This window comes from Eubalaena glacialis, chromosome 9, assembly GCF_028564815.1.
Source record: "Eubalaena glacialis isolate mEubGla1 chromosome 9, mEubGla1.1.hap2.+ XY, whole genome shotgun sequence".
In the NCBI taxonomy this organism is placed as follows: Eukaryota; Metazoa; Chordata; class Mammalia; order Artiodactyla; family Balaenidae; genus Eubalaena; species Eubalaena glacialis.
In genome coordinates, this window is record NC_083724.1 from 113,008,007 (window position 1) to 113,026,651 (window position 18,645).

At 49.2% G+C, this 18,645-nt stretch overlaps 1 protein-coding gene across 2 annotated transcripts in view; it reads left to right on the forward strand.

The window, feature by feature from the left end:
• Positions 1-18,645, forward strand: part of DPYSL2 (dihydropyrimidinase like 2) — a 112,837-nt gene that overhangs the window by 25,142 nt on the left and 69,050 nt on the right. Inside the window, exons 1-2 of one of the 2 annotated variants that reach the window (XM_061200720.1) lie at positions 14,226-14,573; positions 17,961-18,049. In XM_061200720.1, the coding sequence (XP_061056703.1) occupies positions 14,535-14,573; positions 17,961-18,049 (128 nt within the window). In that variant the 5' untranslated portion in view covers positions 14,226-14,534. Of the gene's footprint in view, positions 1-14,225; positions 14,574-17,960; positions 18,050-18,645 lie in introns of those variants that run through there. The other variant, XM_061200719.1, reaches the window with a different exon arrangement.

Consider the following 18,645-nt stretch of genomic DNA (forward strand, 5'->3'; position numbering starts at 1 on the left):
TGAGGGGTGTGTGTGTGTGTGTGTGTGTGTTTCACACAGATTTTAAATCCAAATAGGATTATGATAGGAGTTGGGATAGAAAGAATATTGCTATAACAAATAGACTCCAGTACGTATAATGGCTCAAGCACAAGAGGAGTTTATTTCTGTATCATGTAATAGTTCAAGGTGTGTGTTCTTGATCCGCAGGCAAGGATGGACACAGGGTTCCTGCTGCATGCAGTGAATTGGAGACTTGGGCTGCTGATGGCTCTACCACCTAGAACACATAGCTCCCAAGGTTGTGTGGGGGACCATCATCCCACTCAGCTAGAAGGAGGAAAGAGCTTGCAGGAGCATAGAGAGAGTTCTCTGTATCTCAAGGCCCCCAAGAGACAACCATAGTTGTCAGCCAATCACGTTCAGTTGGCTAGAAACTGTCATATCTAGTTGCTGAGGATGCTGGGAAATGTAGTCCAGGTGTGTGTCCTAGAACAGGGGTCCCCAACCCCCAGGCCATGGACCAGTACCGGTCCACACAGCAGGAGGTGAGCAGTGGGCAAGCGAGCGAAGCTTCATCTGTATTTACAGCCACTCCCCATCGCTCTCATTACCGCCTGAGCTCTGCGTCCTAACAGATCAGCGGTGGCATTAGATTCTCATAGGAGCGCGAACCCTACCGTGAACTGCGCATGCGAGGGATCTAGGTTGCACGCTCCTTATGAGGCTTTAATGCCTGATGATCTGAAGTGGCGATGAGGCGGTGATGCTAGAGCTGGGGAGTGGCTGCAAATACAGATTATCATTAGCAGAGAGGTTTGCCTGCACAGAGACCATAATAAATCAATTGCTTGCAGACTCATATCAAAACCCTATCAGTGAGCGGCAAGTGAAAACAAGCTCAGGGCTCCCACTGATTCTGCATTAATGGTGAGTTGTACAATGATTTTATTATATATTATAATGTAATAATAATAGAAATAAAGTGCACAATAAATGTAATGTGCTTGAATCATCCCAAAACCATCCCCCCCTGCCACCCCTGTTCCGTGGAAAAATTGCCTTCCAGAAAACCGGCCCCTGGTGCCAAAAAGGTTGGGGACCACTGTCTTAGACGGAGAAGGAACATGGATTTCCTCAACAGCTGTCAGCCTCTGACACATTGCAGTGCCACAGAGAGAAAGACCGATCCAGTGGCTTAGAGAAAGACCGATCCAGTGGCTTACATCCTGAATAAATGTGGAGAGAGGTCTGGAAACAGAGATGCACAGGGCACTGGGTGCACTGGGGTGGGGCTTCTGCAACGTGATGGGAGAGTGATGGTCTGGAAATGACACTGTGGGGTGGACAGATGGTGTTCAAAGGAGTCAGATTTATCTGGATTTGAATGCTGGGTATGTTACTTTCTAGCTGTCTGACCTGGACCCAGTTATTTAACTTATATATTTAACTTCTTCCAGCCTTGGTCTCTTCATCTGTAAAATGGGAGCAATAGCACTGATTTCACAGTGGTAAATGGATAATGTAGGTGACAATTTCTTGGTGATGAGTAGCTGTTTCAGAAGTTATTTTTCTCCTTCTACTTATTGAAGGCTCATCAAAGTCACAGACAGAGGGAAAACTTTGTTCAAACAGTTGCCAGAGGTCTGTGGCTGGCTAGAGCAAAATTTACCTGGATCCAGGTAGGTGGATGTGCAATGGTTATGAATGAGGAGGGTCTCGCGGTACATGAGAGACAGTAGCTGGAACTCAGCCTCAGTGTGAGGGAAATGGAGGGGGTGTGGCGAATTGCACAGAACACAGGGCCCCCTCCAGGGCAGCCGCTACCCTGCTCCAGCCACCTGTGTCACCTGGGGACAGACACTAGAGTTGCCTAGAGCTTCTGAAGGTAGAAGTGTGGCTTTTTCATACAAAGTGTCCTAATTTTTAAATGTTGGCTACAAATTCAAAATCAATTAAAATCACTGCGTAGTCAAACAAGATGTGTCTCTGGGCTGATCTAACCCTTGGGCCACCAATCTGCAACTTGTGGCGTATTCTGTGTCAATTAAGGCCAGTTATAAGCCCTGGTCTCCACATCTGTGCCGCCCAATGCAATAGCCGTAAGCACAAGAGGCTATTTGAATTGAAATTAACTTAAATGAAGTAAAATTTAAAATTCAGTTTCTCAGTCACACTAACCACATTCCTACCGCTCCATTAGGCATGGGCGGCGGTGAGCGGCGACTGTGTTGGACGGAGCAGGTCCAGAACATTCTCTCATTACAGAAAGTTCTTTTACAAAGCACAGTGCTCTAGATGGAAGCGGCATGAAAGGCGATGTCATGTCAGAAGTGGTTCCCTTTCTTAGACGTAGACATACGGCTATGTTTTATCTGCCCTGATTTGTAAGGTGTTGTCATACAACCAGGATGTGGGTCAGAGGAATGATTCGTGCAGTTTCATATTGTCGCACGCTTCTCAGGGCTGTAACTTTGGTGAGTTATGGGGACTGGACAGTGTCAGATGGATGGAAAAATCCCACCTCTCCACCCCGTTTCTAGCCACTCTACCCTGAGTGTAAGAGATCCACCCCCTGCGTGAGGAGGAGTTTTATCTTAATACTCTTGAGGCAGAACTCTTGGTTCCTCCAGTGGGAATGGGCTGTGGTCTGCACCAGGATGAATATGGAAGGACTTTTTTTTTTTTTAAATTTATTTATTTATGGCTGTGTTGGGTCTTCGTTTCTGTGCGAGGGCTTTCTCTAGTTGCGGCAAGTGGGGGCCACTCTTCATCGTGGTGCGAGGGCCTCTCACTGTCGCGGCCTCTCTTGTTGTGGAGCACAGGCTCCAGACGCGCAGGCTCAGTAATTGTGGCTCACGGGCCTAGTTGCTCCGCGGCATGTGGGATCTTCCCAGACCAGGGCTCGAACCCGTGTCCCCTGCATTGGCAGGCAGATTCTCAACCACTGCGCCACCAGGGAAGCCCCGGAAGGTTGACTCTTAAACAGAGGTTGGCACTGGTGCTTAGTTGGGCAAGGTACCATCCGTCAAACGATTAGGCTACCTGTAGTCACTTTTCAGGCAAAATGGGTGGCAGTGGTGGCATTTGTCGCGGGGGATGTCTAGGATGCAAAGGCCAGTGGTTCATCAGTGAAGTAGAGCCCTGGGATGGGATCTGAGAGTAGGACTCTGAGGAACGCCAGCTGGTAGGTAGCGGGCAGCTATTCCAGGGGAGGCCCGCCATTTTTCAGGAGGTCCTCCCATACCGATCATCCCAGTCCCTGGACTCCACCAGGCTGGGGTGCAGCCTGTGATCACCTGGAACCTGTATATCTTCATGCTTTGATGAGAACCACAGCCTGTCGTGTTCCACATGGCAGCATCTCTCTCAGCCATGCATTCGCTGGTTGGACTCAGACTGATGTGGGCAGACACAATTGCCACAGGAGAGCTACATGACGTTGCAATTTAAACAGGCCTGGAGGAAGCTGTCAGAAGGACCCTGCCATGGTCGGGGAAGGGAGAATCAGGCATTCAGTCAGGTGTTGCTGTCTGAGTTGTTGAAGGTCCGATGGCGCAGAGAGGCTAAGTCACTTCCCTATCGTTCATGGTGATGCAGAGGACGAGTTGGATCGTGGCCAGCTGTCCTGCTCTTCGCTGTCATTCGGAGGACCAAATTAACCTGCACAAGTAAGCGCGGAACACTTCCCAGGTTGTCCCAGTCGGAACCGCTGCTGAGTATTAACCTAGGTAGGCTGAAACAGAGATGTAAGCCAGCTGCATTTTGGCCAATCAGCTATGGATATGCATAGGCGGAGAGGGTGGCTTAAGCTGGCAATGGCCATGTGTCCTGATACTGCATGCTGTGTTTTTCATTACAACTTTGCAGCCTGACAACATATTTTGCTGCATCTTTGCTAGGAGAAATGACAATGGCCTTGATGTACTCTTCCCCACTGCTCTTCTCCATCATTCTGCTTTTGAGGTCATCATATGAATGCCCAGATCTGGCCTCCCCAGCAGATGAGGACTCAGGAAATGATCTGCACTGTGTCTCTCAGCTCTGGCCTTGACCCCAAAGGGGGATGAAAGGGAAGGGCTCAAACCAATGGCTCTCCAGAGGTCATGAGTTTAGGATTCAGACCCCTGCAGTTCTGATGATAACCTCGATCAGCCACCAGATCATGACCACTTTTGGTTCTGTAGGCAAAATGGCCAAATGACTTGATATAGAAAAAAAAAAAAGAAAAAGAGGAAAGAAAAAAAAGTGGGAGGAGGCAGGATAAAGAACATATATCCCAATACTGGATTGAAAGAACATTTCACAAGGTGACCTTGATCGTCCTGCCTTTGCCTATCTGAACTTCCCACATGCCAACCAAGAAGGATATTTGTCACACTGGAGGATGCCAGTGCTATAAAAAAGTCCTTTGTTCAAGCTATTCTATCCCATATCCATTAAGGAGAAGTGTCCGGAGATACATCCACAGATTCTAGAAGTTTCTGCAACATGGAGAGTGTCTCCCAGAGAAGACCTAATCCATCTATGAATATAAGGTGGTACTGGTAGCAAGTTAGGGCACCCAGGCCTTAGTGACAGGTCCACAGGCTCTTCTACTAGGAGAGAACGGTTGTCCTGAGTGCCCGTCAGTCCTCCTGGGAGCTTTCACTAAATGGATGGGGCCTAGGACAGAGCCTGGTTGTGAATTTTGTGCCTTAGAAGGTCATTTTAGACTCAAGTTCCAGTGTAACTGTATTTTATAACTGGGACATTTGTTCAAGGACCTTATTCATTTATTCATTTATCCACCCTTTACCCACCAGTCCATCCATCCATCATCCATCATCCATCCATCCATCCATCCATCCATCCATCATCCATCATCCATCCATCCATCCATCCATCCATCCATCATCCATCATCCATCCATCCATCATCCATCATCCATCCATCCACCCATCCATCATCCACCCATCTACCCACCCATCCATTCTTTTGGAATTTGTTGTGGGCTTATTGTCTGCAAGGCACTACAGTGGGTGCTGCAAAAAAGAAAGTGTCATCTCTGCCCTCAAAAAGCTTATTGTCTAGGAGAAGGAGACAAGGTATAAAGAAATAGGGGCAGGAAACTGTTTCGGGTGCTTTGTTAGAAGTCTGCACAGGGCCCAACAGTGCATAACAGAGAGAGTGGTCAGCTCTACTTGGGGGCTGAGGAATGGCTGCACAGAGGAGGTACAGGAGTCAGAGAGGGGATGGGGGTGTTGGGGGAGATAGAGATGTGGATACAGACACAGAGGCTACAAATAGCCCAACACCTTCAGGGAAAGCAAAGAGTTTGGTGTGGTTAGAGCACGGGGTGTGAACTAGGGCAGCAGAGAGAGCTAAGGAAGGCAAGAGAAGTAGGCAGAGGTTGGATTATTCACAAAGCCTGGATACGATGCCAAGGATTTTGGACTTTAACACACAGGTATTGTGGAGCCATTCTAGCATTATAAGCAGAAGAGTAACATGGCCAGATGTGCGCATTTGAAAAAGTACTCTGACTTCAGGACAGGATAAGACCCAGAAGCAGGGTCCCAGTTAATTAGGCCTGTGAGAGATGGTGACACCTCAGACGAAGGCAGTGGCCTGGGATGGAGAGGAGAGAGAAGGGGAGAGGAAGGGCACCGCCTCCCCCTTAGCCTCTTAGGCCTCCAGGATTACTTTCTTCCTCTTTCAGCCCAGTCACTTTAAAGTGGCCATTTTACTAATTTAACTCCATTTCTCAGTTCCCGAGGAACAGAGGGGAACTCCTGAGCCGGTGGCCCAGTGCAGGCACTCCAGTTCCTCCCATGGTTGGACTGCAGTGCCCACACGAAGTCAATGTTGCCCGTGGGTGTAGAATCTGGTCTAAAGGTCCACGTCCTCAATGGAGAGTCTGCTCACAGCACAGCTTCCATTGGCTGTTTATCCTTCTCTGACTTCCTTAGCTGCTTGTGTCTAGTGAGGTCTCGTTCTGTTTCTGGAGGGAGGCCGGATGTTCTCAGAAGTTGGATGGTGCTCAGTCTTTGGATGGGTGACACTCTGGGGGCACAGAGCCCCCAGCCCAGGCCTAGGGCAGAGGGGCACACTTTTCTGGAGCCGGTCAAGCACCCGTGCGTTGCCCAGTGGCCTCGCCGTGCACAGCACTTCGTCGTAATGCAAGGAGGGGCCGTGCGTAGGGAGCTCGTGAGCTCACCTCCCAATTTCCCTTCGGTCTTCTTGGGCTGGTCCACAGTGGATAATAATCTCTGGCTAACTTGAAAACAAACATTGGGTGGGCTGGAGAGAGAGGAAGGAGGAAAGGGGGAAAGCAGACCAATCTGATTAAGGGGAAATTCCGCGTTTCTTGAAACCTTTACAATATCCAACTGGACTACTTCCAAGAATTCACAGACTAAGCTAATAAATCGCCCCAAAGAGGTCTCTAGGGAACCTGTTTAAAAAAATAGTCAAGAGGCATGGAGTGTTTTTGAATCAGTGAGTAGTTCTCAGTATTGGAACACGGCTGGATTCTTTTAAGAGACTTAAACTCCTGAAATATTATTTACATTCCCTGGGAACAGAGTTCATCCTTTTTCTCGGCCCTTTTTGGCACTGACACAGCTTCTGAATCAAGGAGGGCCCAGACTGATGACGAGGATCCGCTGTCTTTTCTGGGTGTGGGTGAGTCCCAGCCTGAGGTGTGGGCTTGGAAAGAGGAACCTGACTGCAGTGCCCAAGACTGGCCTGCAGGTGGCGCTGAGCGTTAGGATGCTTTTGGAGGAGAGATCCTAGTGGGAAGGGCATCTGCTCGTTTTGCCATGGATAACTGGAACCCAGCCCACAGGACTCAGCCCAATGAGGTGAATTCTTGATATCTGGCATTTTAAAAACCTGGGGTTTACATCAGGGAGGCAGAGGTGCTCACCTAGGCTGCGGACTGGCTCAGCGGGGCCGGGTGGCAGGAGGATGCCTGCATGGGGTCGTTAGGAAGGCTGCGCCATCGGTTTGCTCATTCACCTTGTGTTTACTGAGTGTTGTGAGGTCTGTCCTGAGTGGGGTGGAGGGCAAGGTCACTTAGGGAGTTTGCAGTTGAGAGGGAGAAGCGAAATTCCCCAAGTAAACGAATACACAAAAATACTTCCAACATGTGATCATTGCTGCTGAGACAGGGAAGAGTGGCGACTATGTGGGCTGACTTCAGACAGGCTGGGCGGGGAGGAGCACGGTGAAGAGGGTATTGAAGGGTGAGGAGGAGCCGGCCCTGCCACGAATAGGAGAAGAGGAAACAGAAGGAAACCAGGGGGCTGCAGAGTGGGGGAGGGTAGGGAGCCCAGGAAGAGTCTGGGGAGGAGAAGGTGGAAGCGAGAGTTTGCATTTTATTTATGGAAGCAGCCAATCAAGCTCTTTCCCTGTCAGTCACATGTTAATCTATCATGTTTCCAGTGAGAGGAAAGTTGGGCCGCTGAGAGAAACTGAATCCTGTTGAATGATGAGGAAAGAAAGAGATGGAGAATTAATTTGGGGACCGGGGAAGTGTCTAAGTAATGCACACGGGTCCTGATTGACTGATGGAAGTTCTCGGCGCCTCGAGTGGCAGCAAACGGGGTGAAGAAAGAGACCACAGGGACTTCCCTAGTGGTCCAGTGGTAAAGAATCCGCCTTCCAATGCAGGGGACGCGAGTTCAAGCCCTGGTCGGGGAACTAGGACCCCATGTGCCACAGGGCAACTAAGCCCACGTGCCACAATTACTGAGCCTGCGTCCCTCAACTAGAGAGCCCGCGTGCCGCAAACTACAGAGCCCACGCGCCCTGGAGCCTGCGCACCACTAGAGAGAGAAAACCCGCACGCCACAACTAGAGAGAAGCCCTGGCGCCACAACTAGAGAGAAGCCTATGTGCCACAACGAAGAGCCTGCACCTCAAAGAAAGATCCCGCATGCCTCAACGAAGGTCCTGCAACTAAGACCCGATGCAAAAAAAAAAAAAAAAGAAAGAAAGAAAGAAAATAAATAAATAAAATTAATAATAATAAAAAAAAAGAATGATACTGCAGACCACCTACACCCACCTCTTTCATGGCGGGTCCTGGTTTCTGCTAAACAAGTATTTTAATCATTCAAAGAACTAGCCCCTTGGGCTTGGGGTCACCACACAGACCTGGATTAGAATCCCACTCTTGCACTTGAAAGAGAGGTTTCTTTGAGCTTTACTCTCCTGCCTAGAAAATAAGGATATGGAGACTTACCTAGTAAGATTTTGGGGAGGATTGAATAAGATGTATTTAAAGCACCTAGTGCTGTACCTAGACTATGGTAGGTGCTCAATGAATGTCAATTCCCTCCTTGCTGACTACATAACAGTGAGGACAGATAAGTAGAAAGATAGTGATGATGATATTAATCACTCTTTCATAAGATGCTCGCACTGGGGAAAGAGCAGGACCGTCGATGTACTTTGAGGAGGGGGAAGTCCCGGGTAGGGAGTGAGACCTGCATTTTAGTTCATATTCTCCCAGCTTCCTCTTCTGTAAAAGGAGGGTAGGGGTGGTCTACAGGCCAGAGTTAGACTAGTTTAAAAACATTCTTGGGCCTTATCTCTGGAGATTCTAATCAGCAGGTCTGAGCTGGGGTCCTGGATGATTCTGACACAGAGGCAAAATCACTCCAGGTGATTAAGACCCAGGAACACTGGAGTAAGTGTCTCCAAGACCCTTTCCTAGTCCTGAGTCATCATCCATCACACCAGACAAGGACCAAGGGGACCAGAACCACTCTCCTCATTTGCCACCAGAGGGCAAGCTTGAGGCACGATGGCCAGAGCGAGATGCTATCTGTCTCGGCTCTGACCGAAAGAGCCCAGGGAAAATCTGTAGTCCCACAGAGGGTGCTGTGCGAGACAGATAAGGCAGGGGTCATTTGAGAGGATTGTGTGCCAACTGGAGATAAGAGGAGAAAGCCAACGTCTACTAGATTCTGTGAAGTGTACGCTTTCTTCTGTGCCCTGATGTCGGACAAGATTTGGACGATGAAACTTGCTTCTTCGTGCAGTAAGGACTTCGTCAGGATGCTTCAGAGCCCCAACTTCCAGTTCCAGCAAAATCAGCATCTGGCTCAGAGGGCCAGTCATTCCCGACCCTCATCTGCCCCCACTCTGTCCCCCCCGGTAAAGGATACACCCACTGGAAAAGGCAGTGGGCAGGCTTGGATCTGTTGGTCCTTGGCTGTCCTTCTGCAGACTCTACCCCTTCGGAGTTACATGCACAAACAAAGGACCGTCATGGCCTGATTCCAGCTGCAGAGAAGCAGGCATCACTTCCCGTTCGGTGTCCTAGTCGATGCCCTTAGTTTTTGGCAAAGCAGAATTCCAGTTCTTTCTCTTTACCACCTCATTAATTTTGCCTTCTGCAGCAGGCTGCATTTGAGGCCACAGCCCTTAGCGTCCGTACTGCAGCAAAGTGGGGACTTGAAATCGTCTCTTCTTTGCCAGCAATTTATATTTGGACTTTCCCTGCTCGGTGACATCCTCTAGGTTCCACTTCCACAGAGGCCCAGGGGGCCACAGAAGCAGAAATGGTTACCCCCTCTCCCCAAAGGGGGAAGAAGAAACCGAGGGCAGTGGCAGGGCTGGTCCGGGACTGCTGCTGAGGTTGCCGAGGAACCGAAAGCAGCCCAGTCACCCCGGAGTGCCTGAGTGACAGTACCTCACCTCCCGCCCGCAGTTCCTGGCAGGTTGTAGCATGGGAACACCTCAAAAATCCTGATTGGACGTCATCACTCCATGCACCCCATCCTTCTTGAGCCCCTTCGCTGTCGGGCCCCATATTAGCGTAAGAGCTGAGTAAGACTTTTGAGAGTTCCTAGACTCCATGAATTCAAACTTTACATGGAAGGAAAACCGTGCTCACCTGGTTATAGGTGAGGGTAGTAGTGTGTTGATGGGGTAATACGATAAATGGCATAACATGGGCACATGCAAGGAATAATGGGAGGGTGGAGAAAAGAACGATTGAAGAAATTGATGCTGAGAAAAAATGACTAGAGACGCCTCGTCTGATGCTGGAGTTGTTTTAGGATTCGATGCTCTCTCCCCGTGTTTTCTCAGTCTTGGTGGTATGTGGCAGTATTTTTTAGGGGAGGCGTAGCTTAAGATTCAGGCAGCTACACCTGTGCGAGGAATAATAAGCTGCATTCTAACAAGGTCCTCATGCAGTTTCAGAGGACAGGAGTGGGCTGGCCAGGAAGGAAGCCCCAGCAAGGTGGCAGGGCTAAAAGAAAGGCCTGAGCTGGGGATGTTGCTGACAACCAAACTCACCTCCGTAGGGATGTGAGTCTTTTTTCCTGTAATAGCAATGACAGCATTTGTTTATGTACCAAATGTTGAGGGTCCCGCCACGGATCAGGCAGTGTGCCGGTCACTGGAAAAAGAGGAATACAAGGCTCTTAGCTTCTGGGAGGCATGCTCTGATAGAAGAAATGGGTAAGTAATTACGATGCAACAGGACGTGTGTTACAGCAGAGGTGAATGCAGGAGGCTGTGCTCAATGCTTTGCGGGGTGGATGGGTGCAGATGCACCCGGTGAGGAGGTGACATTTAAGCTCACTCTTTTTTTTTTTTGTTTCTTTTAAAATTTATTTATTTATTTATTTAATTTTGGCTGTGTTGGGTCTTCGTTTCTGTGCGAGGGCTTTCTCCAGTTGCGGCAAGCGGGGGCCACTCTTCATCGCGGTGCGCGGGCCTCTCACTATCGTGGCCTCTCTTGTTGCGGAGCACAGGCTCCAGACGCGCAGGTTCAGTAGTTGTGGCTCACGGGCCTAGTTGCTCCGCGGCATGTGGGATCTTCCCAGACCAGGGCTTGAACCCGTGTCCCCTGCATTAGCAGGCAGATTCTTAACCACTGTGCCACCAGGGAAGCCTAAGCTCACTCTTATCTATTTATTTATTGTTTTGGCGGCGCCGTGCAGCCTGTGGGATCTTAGTTCCCCGACCAGGAATTGAACCCATGCCTCCTGCAACGGAAGCACAGAGTCTTAACCACCGGACCACCAGGGAAGTCCCTCAGCTCGCGCTTAGAGGAAGTGTTGAGGGAGCAGGAAAAGGGACCAGCATCCGCGGGCCTGGATTTGAGAAGGCACGCGGCCCGGAGGGCAGTGCGTGTGTTGGTGTGTGTCTGCATGCACCCCCCTGAGCCTGGGTGTGGGATCGTGGGTGCTGAGAGATGGGAGATGAGGCTCCAGAGAGACTGTGGTCGGTCTGGTACAGCACCGGAGTAGAACTCACTCCTGCTGCTCATGGATCACGAGGCAAGTTCTCCCTTCCTCCAGATCACCAGGATGCCCAGGATAGAACCATCTCATTAACCCACTGTTCATCACTTCTTGCTCTTTCTGGATGCTGGGGGAGGAGTATGGGAAGTGGGGAGGCAGGGGCTCTGGGAAGGGGTCATGAATGTGGACTAGGCCAACTTATAATGCTTTAATGTTCTAAAAATTCAGAAAAATCAATGCCTGAGAATCGGTTCATATATATGGTTCAAGGACAATGATTTTTAACTTTACAGGCAATTGTCATTGAGTGTTTGTCTAAAGACAGTGTAAAAATACTGTATATTAACAAGTCAATCAATGCAGAGTGGGTGGAAAAGTCTCCCCCACGTCCTTTACTTTTCTGCATTGCATTGAGTGGTAAGTATGCTAAAAAATGCAGATTACTGACAGTTCTTTTCCTTGGTCAGTTAAAACTGTTTGGAATCTTCTATGTGCCAAATACTCTTAGGCTCTACTCAGAACAGACAAATCAATTTACACCTTACATCTTTAGATATTTATGAGTGGTAATGTCAGTTATCACGGACTAGGAACCTCATACGAATGGGTATAGAAATAAGACTGATACAAATAAGACGGACATAAAAGCTCCTGGGAGCAAAATATTCAAGGGCAAACTGATCAATAACAAGGTATAGTTAAAGCTGTTATGATCAAGCAATTCAGGAGCAGGAAGATAGAACAAGAATATAAACAAATAATGTAATTAGAGGTTATTTTGTTTTAAATTAATTTGACTCATTATTTGTTTGCCAAGGAGTATTTTCCTTATGATTTAATAGGACACTCGTCCCCCTGCTGCCCTCTGCCCCCCCCCCCCCTGCTAGTTGGAACCTACAGTGGGTTTTCTCGGGTAGTAGGGTACATTCTATGCTTTCTCAGACTTGTGACTTTGACCCTTTTAGGATGACACCAATACTTGCTGACTTCAACTCACTTGGGTCTTAGCACATCACATAGTTGGAGGGGGAAGTGCTCCCTTTTTATTTTTAAGATGCACAGCTAATTGGAACTGGAATGAAATAACCAGCCGGGAAGCTTGCTGCATGCCTTACAGCCCCTTTCTGGGACTTCAGAATTTACAGGAATAGGAATGCAAGGGTGCATTTTACACCTTCTGGACAGACAAATAACCATCCAAAGTGGCCAGATGCAGAAAGACTTTGAAACATGGGCCCATAGTAGCCTCAGGATTATTTTGCATTTATCTGGCTAATCTTTGCTGATCAGGTGTGAGCCAATTAGATTCTTTTTTTTTTTTTTTCATGGTTGCCTGAAGGCCTAGATTATGTAGGGATTCTATCTATTGTTTGATCTCAAGCAGAGAAGCCCAAAGCTGTGGGCCAGCCCAGATCTTTTAGTCATTGTACCTGGCTGGGCAGCTTTCCAAAGAGATGACCTTTGGTAGATTACTAGGGATCAACTGGTCCAGCTTTTTCCTTCTACAGGGATTCTGAAGTAAGAGCATCAGAGCAGGACTTGGACAGAGCCAAGGGGTCCCAGCCTGCTCAGTTGCTAGCCCAAGAAGAGAGGCCTTAAAAGCTGCTGTAAGTGTGATAGGATCTCTGGCTGGGGAGTCAAGTCTCCCCCCCCGTGTTTTAAACTCAGATTCTGGGAGGTTCTCTCCATGACTCAGGATCCCTTGCTTTTTAGGATATAAGCTCGCCTTTTTTTCATTCCTCCTGCTTCTCCAGTTCATCTCCCGGCTTCTGGCCTCATTATGTGAAGTAGGGGCCCGCCTACAGCAATGCAAATCCTTTGGGCTCCTAGGGCGCTGCAATCCCAACAGTTTCTCCTCAACAAAACTGCAGGCAGCAGCGAAATGCACTCTCTCCACCACACCCCCAAATGGGTGTAGGTGAGCGTGACTGTTAAAAGAGGAGACCCGGGCCCTGGATTGGGCCTTTTCTGGCCTCAACAGGCGGCTGCTGCTTCCCCCCCTGCCCCCAAGTTCCCTGCGACCCCAAGGCACAAAAGGACGTTTCAGGGCGGGGTTTCCATCCCCAGCAGCGGGCTACAGTCTTCCCCGGCTGCCTTCCTTCCCTACTCAGAGCAGTGAGGGCTTCGGACTTTCCTTTCCAGCTAGCTGCCAGGCCACTGATGCCCGAAGCCCGGCCTCCGGCTCCACTTCCTGTTTGCTGCCTCACCTCGGGCCCGCGCTCCTCCACCCCGGGGGAGCCCAGCCCGGCGCCGGCCGCCCGCAGGCCCGCGGCCAGCTGCCCCTCTCCGGGGCTGGGCGTGGCCGGCGCGGCGCCGCGCGGAGACTTCCCGCCCCCGCTCCCCTTCCCTCCGCTCGCGGCCATCTGAATTCCCCCTTCGACTCCTGGGCGGAGGCCGAGCGAGCCTTCGCGAAAGGCGACGGCGGCGGGAGGAGTACTTGGGCGCCCCTCCCGGGCGGCGCGGCGCCGGCCGGCCGTGCAGTCGCGCGCTCGCCGCCAGCAAAGCTATTGGCTCGGCGCAGTCACCCCACGCGGGCTGCAGCGGCGGCCTCCGCGGATTGGCGCGCGGGCGAGCATCCACCGGGGCGCGCGCGAGCGGGTGCGTGCCGCCTGGGCCGCACCGAGGCCCGCCGCCCGGGCCGCACCGAAGCCCACCGTCGCGGGGCGCGGTTCTCCCTGCCCATAATGACCACCCCTCCGCTGTCCCTGCGTTGCCGATGCTGCATTTGGGGCCGCTGCCAGCCCGGGTGGCCGATGCACCAATGCAAAGAAAAGGCGCGAAAGGCGCGCTCCCCGCTCGGGCGCACGCACCGACCGCCGCCCTCAGCCGCACACTGCAGCAATTCGCGCTCTCGCGCCGCACCCCTCCCCGCCTGCACTCATTTGCATATCCCACGATTGTGGCCAATCAGGACTCGCCTATCTCGAAGCGGACGGCTTTGGCCTGAGAGGAAAGGGAGTGGCTGGCGGCGCATGCGCCGCGGTGGCCGACTTGAACCGAGGCTTTTATTGCTGTAGTTTATTTCCACCCCCTTCCCTACTGCTCTGTCTCTCTCTCTCTCTTTCTGTCTCTCTGTCTCTCTCTCTCTCTTTCTTTTTTTCCACCCTAGCTGAGGCAGTGTTGGAGGAGAGGAAGAAAGGGAGACAGAGGATTGCATATATCTCTTAACATTCCTGAAAATTTCTATCAGCAGGACCAGCGAAGCGGCTGCACATTTTTCAATCCTGCAAAAAATACCAAGTCTCTTTCCGGGCAATTTTTGTTTTAAAGCTGCCCTCTTGAAATTAATTTTTTCCCAGGAGAGAGATGTCTTATCAGGGGAAGAAAAATATTCCACGCATCACGGTGAGTTTGGTACTTGTGAAATCTGCGATCGGCCAGCAACCTTTTGTGGCACAGAACATATAAGGATTTTTTTTAAAGGAGGGGGAGGAAGAGAGACCCAACTTTTTTTTTTTCTTTCCTTTTTTTCCCTTGTTGCTAAAGAAGGCGATCGTGATGGGAGACGCAATCCTATAGAATTGTAAGCCATATAGTTTCTAAGGCATTAAAATAGGAGCGTGAGTGCATTAAGGTCGTTTTAGGTAGCGCGCCAGATCCGCTGTATCCTTTTATTGTCAGAGCGAGATGCTGTAGTGCTGGCCTGCGGGGTGTAAGCAAATGGATGCCAGATTGAATTATGCATGGTTGAAGCTCGGATATTGTTCTCCCGGCTGCGTGCTGCGATGCTGGACTCCAGGAGCTGGACTCCAGGAGCTGGATGGGGAGATGGGGAAATGGATTCTCCCTGTATCTCCCGCCCCCCACCATAAAGGGCTTTCTGGAGGCTTCCTCCGGTTCCTCAGAAAAAGGAGCGGGTTTTAGCCCGGAGGCGTAATGACAGCAGAGGGATGCTGAAAAGGGCTGGGTGTACCGGGATCCTGTGGAAACGGGAAGGAAAAACAGGGACGCGGTGATGAGCAGAGGAGGGGGGGAGGTAGGCTTGGGCTTTTTGTTGACCGGGACCGGTTTTTGGTGGCCCTCTCGGCTTCCTCGCCCAGTGGTTTGGGGCTGGGACCCTGGCGGCTCTGGGCTCGCTTTCTTGTGTCTTTCTGCCCCTTCTGCAGCCGGGGAGGCGTCCGTGTTGGCGCATACAAAGCGGGCTGGGAGGGTGGGCGTTGGGGACAGCGCCGAGCCGGGCTCTGGGAGGTAATGGCGCTGCGCGACGCGCGGAGCAGATGGCCCGGCCTCGGCCAGACAATGATCGCAGAGGCCGGAGATGCCGGCGCAGCTCTGGGGCCTGGGGTTGTTAGTTTGTAAATCGCGAGAAGCTCCAAGCGATGACTTTGCGATGCTTCGGCGATGAACACAGGTTCTTGTTCCCGCTGCTTCCCCGCCCCCATCTTCTCCCCATCTTCTCCGGGAAAAGTCTCGCCAGTCCTATTTCTCTACATCCCCGAATGAAATCCCGGGGAGGGAGGAACGCGAGGGAAATTCATTGTTATGTAATGATGTGCAATTGCAATGGGCCGGCTGATTGCTGGGTAGAACCCAGGGCTGAGGCGGTGACCGAAAGAATCTTTGAAAAGTCCAGATGTGTTCAGGGCTGGGTTTGAGGGCGTGCTTTCGCTCTGGTTTCCTCCTTAGCCACGGGTACCCCGACGTCCACTGGATGTACAAGGGCGCACCCATCCGCAGGAGAGAGATGTGCACAGGGGAAGGGGCGTGTGCTCGGGAGGATTTACAGGGTGAGGGGTTCTACAGCGGGGGGGGGGGGCTTTTTCTTGAGGGCCAAGGACCCAAGACCCCAAAGGGCAGGGCGCCGGGGGACCCAGCGTTATGTGTTCCTTGCACTGCAGGAAGGAATCCGGGGAGTGGGGTGGAGAGCAGATTTGCTGCAAGCCTCAAGTACTCTGCTGTCTTCGTGAATGAAAAAGGCAGTTTCGTTTTGACAGTGTGGGGAGAAAAAAATTTAAAAAGGAAACAATCAACAAAATTGATTTTTAGAAGAGCGCCCTCTCTGCCCTTTAACAAAATCTGGTGGCATTATCATAGGACCTATAGCATGGTTTCCCTTCCTCCGTCAGCACGGCCAGCCTGTTATGTAAGATGCCACTCGAGTGAGCGGGGCTGTGATGTTTCATTTTTTTTCTCAACATGATGTTGGCTCGGGGATTCGCGTGATGGCTGGAACAGGTACTGCAGTGACTAAGGGGAACAGGTGGTGAAGGGCAGGGCTTCTCTTTGCCTCCCAGGTGATGTTTATCCCATCAGAGCTGGATTCTGGGGAAGAGGGGGAGATCATTGTAGACAGATAAGTGCACTGGATCAGCTGACCTTGGGCTAGTGGCTTAACCTCTCTGAGCCTCAGTTTCTTTATGTGTCCTTGGGACAAGAATCTAGCTCCCATCACCTCACAGATTTGATTTGAGGCTTGGGTGACATGGTTTACAGGACAGGATTTTGTAAAGGTCTTAACCTTTACCTTATATAAATGCAGGAATCGTTGCTGACTATTTATTCCCATTTGACTTTCCAAAGTCTACAGCAGGATGAAGGCCCCTACAGTGTAACAATTAAAATAATCTTAGTGTTTCTCATGATGTTAGAAAAACAATAAATACTTTCTAAACCCAGGTGTGTGTGCATTTCTGTGTAAAAGTATCTTTTTTCCTAGGTCTCTAGTAGCTTATATATATATTTTAAAAGTTGCTGTAATTTCTTCTTGGTAGGTGCTAAATATAAAGCACTTGCTGAGAATATTATTCTTAACTGAATTTTGAGTTAACCGTTGTCAAAATGAACGCCGTTCTTTGAAGTGCTCTGCATATTAAAAAGGCAGTCATTTAAACCCAGCAGGGACTAATACAGGTGCGTGTCCATTGAACACAGAATTTTAGCATAACATTCCATCAACAGCATTTGGGATAGAGATGAATCATAATGTAACATTTCTGTTACATTCTTGGCCCTTATATGCTGCTTGTCATATATTTTGTACCAATTAAGTATCAGTATGTTTACAGTCAATAATGGTGTTAGATTTTAGAACTTGCCATCTCACCTACTTTATTCTAAAACTTTACCTTTTTCTTAACAGCTTAATAGTTAAAATGGTGCATGTTTGAAGTGTTTTTTCCCCCTCTTTGCTACAATTGCTGTGATTTACCTCGAAGATAAATGCAAATATAAAGAACATACTGAATTGAAACCTTGCTATGGATGAACCAAGTGTGTTTGTGTATAGTATCCCATGACAACAGACTTTTGGTTAAATTTTCCCGGCACAAATCTCACCAAGAATCTACTTCCGCTACATGTGGGTGTATTTTTTTTTTTTTTTGTAAATGAAGTTTAGCCTAAAGCCATTTAAAGAGATTGCCTTCTTTATCTGAAATCGTTTTACTGATCTTTAAAGGAAGATTGTTAGGCTTTTTTTTTCATTCTTTCTCTTTTGTGCTTGTAGGTCTAATGGAAATAGATAGTTGTTGTCTCTGTTGTGTTTTTTTTCCTTTTCTTTTTCTTTTTTTTCTCTAGGATAAGCTTTGAGCTTTGCTAGTATGTTCTGACTCATCAAGTGATGAGTAGATTGCCAAATACAGATTCACCTTTGTCACTGAGTCTTTCCAAAATTGGCTCATTTTGAGCATCACTTTTGAGCAGTGAAAATGTGGTCTTAGCTCGTTTATCTTACTACCAACTGTTTCTCATGGATCAGTTACGAATTGTGACCTTACTACTTCTTTGTTTCAGAGTGATCGGCTTCTGATCAAAGGAGGTAAAATCGTTAATGACGACCAGTCATTCTATGCAGACATATACATGGAAGATGGGTTGATCAAGTAAGTGTAACTCATTATTGCCACAAATTTGGGTACCTTGCAGTGTTCCTAAGCATTAGCTACAATTCACACCCGTAGTATCAAGCTGTAGTGATTTAGAGACTAACTCAGTATCTGTTTAAGCCTAGTTTGATTGGTGGTAATTAGTGAGTTTGAAAACTCAGATTTAGGGAATTCAAAACCACAATTAAATGCACACCCATTTCCTTACGTGTTATGTAATTGACTATTTTTAACCGAGGTGACACAACATCTTCTTGTTGCCACATACTCAGGTTATGATCCATTGACTATATTAAAGGTTTTACTAGAATGTACTTGTGTGGGGTGGATAGGACAATCAAAGGACACAAACGTGAAGTACAGCCTTTTCTATCATGATAGCACATCTGCCCTCTTAATCAAGAATCCAAGTTGTTGGGGGCACTGGACACCAAATTAATTACTAAGTCACAGAGACAAATTACTGCCTCATTCCGAGGGAATTTTAGGTTTCATTTTTTAAGTGGCAACTAACACAAATAGGACTGCCCTTGTGTTTATTGTGTATTGTGTTTCAAAGGAGAAAACAACAAAGCAGTTAGTGAATTAGGGTA